The sequence below is a fragment of the Limulus polyphemus genome, unplaced genomic scaffold (assembly GCF_000517525.1).
Source record: "Limulus polyphemus unplaced genomic scaffold, Limulus_polyphemus-2.1.2 Scaffold1328, whole genome shotgun sequence".
In the NCBI taxonomy this organism is placed as follows: Eukaryota; Metazoa; Arthropoda; class Merostomata; order Xiphosura; family Limulidae; genus Limulus; species Limulus polyphemus.
Window position 1 is genome coordinate 62,447 of NW_013666938.1, and position 3,144 is coordinate 65,590.

The 3,144-nt window shown below is 33.2% G+C and overlaps 1 protein-coding gene across 4 annotated transcripts in view; it reads right to left on the bottom strand.

Moving 5' to 3' along the window:
• The window catches only part of LOC106463117 (lysine-specific demethylase 3A-like), a 91,615-nt gene that overhangs the window by 8,957 nt on the left and 79,514 nt on the right, over window positions 1-3,144 (bottom strand). For all 4 annotated transcript variants that reach the window (XM_022390534.1, XM_022390535.1, XM_013923089.2 and 1 more), the window contains 3 exons: window positions 2,673-2,914; window positions 1,387-2,103; window positions 618-789 (listed from right to left, as the gene is read on the bottom strand). In XM_022390534.1, the coding sequence (XP_022246242.1) occupies window positions 618-789; window positions 1,387-2,103; window positions 2,673-2,914 (1,131 nt within the window). The remainder of the gene's footprint in view (window positions 1-617; window positions 790-1,386; window positions 2,104-2,672; window positions 2,915-3,144) is intronic.

A 3,144-nucleotide genomic window follows, 5' to 3' on the forward strand; every position in this document is an offset into this window, starting at 1 on the left:
GTTACCTAACTAGTTAGTAGTTTAAGTTAACTAAAATTAAAGGTTAACCGTAACGAAATAATAAAATAACTAATAGTTGTTTGTTGTGTGTGTGTGTGTGTGTGTGTGTGTGTGTGTGTGTATATCAAGGTCGCATTTGCATATCACCTGAAACCTATAATTATTTTTCCCATGCATGTGTTAGCTGTACAGCATCAAAAATTAATGAAGTTGTGGCAGTGACTATTAAGGCTAACTGCCATAGATTATATAGCAGTAAAATCATGCTTTGTGTACAAAGCGTATTTAAATTTTAGCCCTAATTGTAACTTTTCAGGCATCTATTTGAAGTTGGTATTGAGATGTAATTGTATTACATTACTTATAAGCCACAGAGAGGTAAAGAATTAACTTAATGTGTTTCCTTGCATGTTTATGTTACTGAAGTAACTGTCTTTAAAGTTAGTGTTATAAATGTTGTAATTTTGACTCATATAAATGTAAAAGTACCACTGTGCAATTAGACAAAAGGAATATTGGGTTTCCATGTGAGCTGGCATGCATACATGCAGACTGACTGACACACATTATTCTTTTAATTACACAAAATGAAACAATGTCAGTGTATCATAACTTACTAGAAAAACTTTCAAATCCATCCCAAAACTTCCTCATGGGCAGGTTTGGTAATATTGCACCAGTTCTGCAATTGACCAAGTCATTCTTAACATCTCCAAAGTCTCGAGTAAAACTCTCTGGGTGCCACAAACTCATGTCTAACTTGGAAGTCACATTATCAACCATCACAGGCTGAAAAGGCATAAAGAAGTTAGCACAGGCTTTATCAGGTTACAATAACAAGAAAAAATTACATCTAACCTAGTAATTCACCAAGTAATATAACAAAATCTCAAGAATATTACCTAGAACTGCATAATGTAAAACAAAAACTCCATTTCATCTAAAAGCATATAAATAATATAACATAAAAATAAAATGTGAGAAACGTCAAATTTCCAATTTTGTTATGCAAACAAGTGCCAAGCCAAAAAATGTGGTATATTTGTTTCAATTTCTAGTTCTTTTATTAAAGTTCCAGTATTTCAGCCATCAATTCCTATAATTCTGATGTGTGTGTAAAAATTCAAAACAAAATAATTGATAGTAATTTGATGGAAGGGTAACATAGCTGCTTTTTTTGACACATTTTATCCAAACATTGTTTTTGCATATTGCTCTTAAAGTATAAAAGACAAATTGAGAAATTTGTTGTTATACATTAAAAGAAAAGAACTGAAAATCTCTAGTAGATTTTGGATTCCCAAGTTATTGTGTTGGATGATAATGTTTACATCTTCACTAATACAAGGTCAAACTATATAAAATTCAATAAGGAAACTTTAATACCTGTCCACGTTTCCACTGTTCCTGGAAAATACTTAGATTTTCATTGTGTTGAGAATCATGCAGAAGTAGCAACTTTCCATTACATAACCAAGAATGAGGGACATCTGGATAAAGCAGCATACTTTCTGCCAGCGTAAAAACCCTGATTGGTGGTAGTCCCATACCCCTTTCAACTTTTGGATATCGACGTACAAAGTATTTTAATTGTTTCTCTTCTTTAACAGTCTTGTCTAGTTTGCCTACTCCATGTTCAATGACACATGAGATTACCTCTTCCAAGCTGCTGGTCAGTGTCTTTCTCTGGTTGTTTATTACATTACTGTTGCTGCTACCACCATTACCATTTTTCCCACTTGGTCTAATCAGAAGTTCTCTTAATGTAGAAAAACTATCATTCCTTTCATCGTCACTGCCAGGTATTTCATCGGAACTTTTTTCAACTAAAGCGGAAGAACTTTCATTACCTTTTATAAATCTTTCATTCTTTCCTCTGTCCAACATTTTTCCAGAAGAATTTAAGGCAACATCAGCTAACCAGCTAAGAGGTGATCCTCCACTTTCTGAACTATAACCACATAAAGCTTCTTCTTTGTTGATCAGGTTGGAAATGCCATTGACTTTAGAGGACTTCCTAGTTGCCCTTGTTTGTCCTGCCAAACCATTCACAGGACCAGTCTCTCTCTCTGTAAAACACTTGGTCACAGCACTCATGAGTTGCTGAAATGTATACAGTTAAAAATATACCATTTAATACATCACACTGCCAAAAACAATATTATCTTCTGTAACTTTTATTGAACTGCTAAAGATTTTGCAACAAGGCTATTAGTATGAGGAAAAACTGAATTAATATTTAAAATATTTTGCATTGTATTTGTAAAAAATAATGCTAATGTATCTCAAAAGTGATTTTTACAAACTGCAGTTTCAGGCAGAACTTTTAGAAGCAAAGAACAATAGAAATTTTTCTCTCTCTCTTCTGAAACTTAATATTTATATTATAACTTTTGAATTAAAATGACTAAGTCTTTTTTGCTTTGTCTTCGTTTGTCTTATATCACATACCCAAGTTTAATACGAATCATTATATATCAGACAGCAGAGAATCTTTAGTTACATAGTAATTAAATGCAATAAAAAATAAAACTATAAAAAAAAGTATACATTGAAAATTTTCCAGCTCTGGCACTGCCAGTTTCTGTCTTCTTTCATTCATTTCAAATGTTAACAACTGTTCTCCAAAAAATACATTTTGACAAACTAAGGAATCAAGTAACACCACTAACCTTGCAGATACCATTTGTGGACTTCTTGCCTTCTGTATTTTTTTCCTTGGAATTTTGGTGACACTTACAATACGCAGTGATATTCCATCTTACTCGCAACTCGTGCAATTTCTTCCCTACATCCCAAAGAGCTGTGTCAGCAATGATCTGAGTTAGCATCAGCTTGTCTTGTTCATGGGGTAGTCGGTTGTTACAAAGTAGCCACTGGTACTCATCTCTATCCTTTGGTGGGCAGTCCTCCTCTGCATAAATATACATTTCTGTACAATCAGAGTATATAATGACAACACTGTTTAGAGCAGTCTACTATAACACAGCCAAGACAAGTTACTTTGTACCGACCAAAGGTCAGTTTTATGTTATTTAATAGGGTAACATGAGTGCACATGAGCCGCATCATTGTAACTTCTGTATTGTAAGCCAGGCACAGCTGAAAGGTCAATATAATAAAAATAATAAATATATATAAATG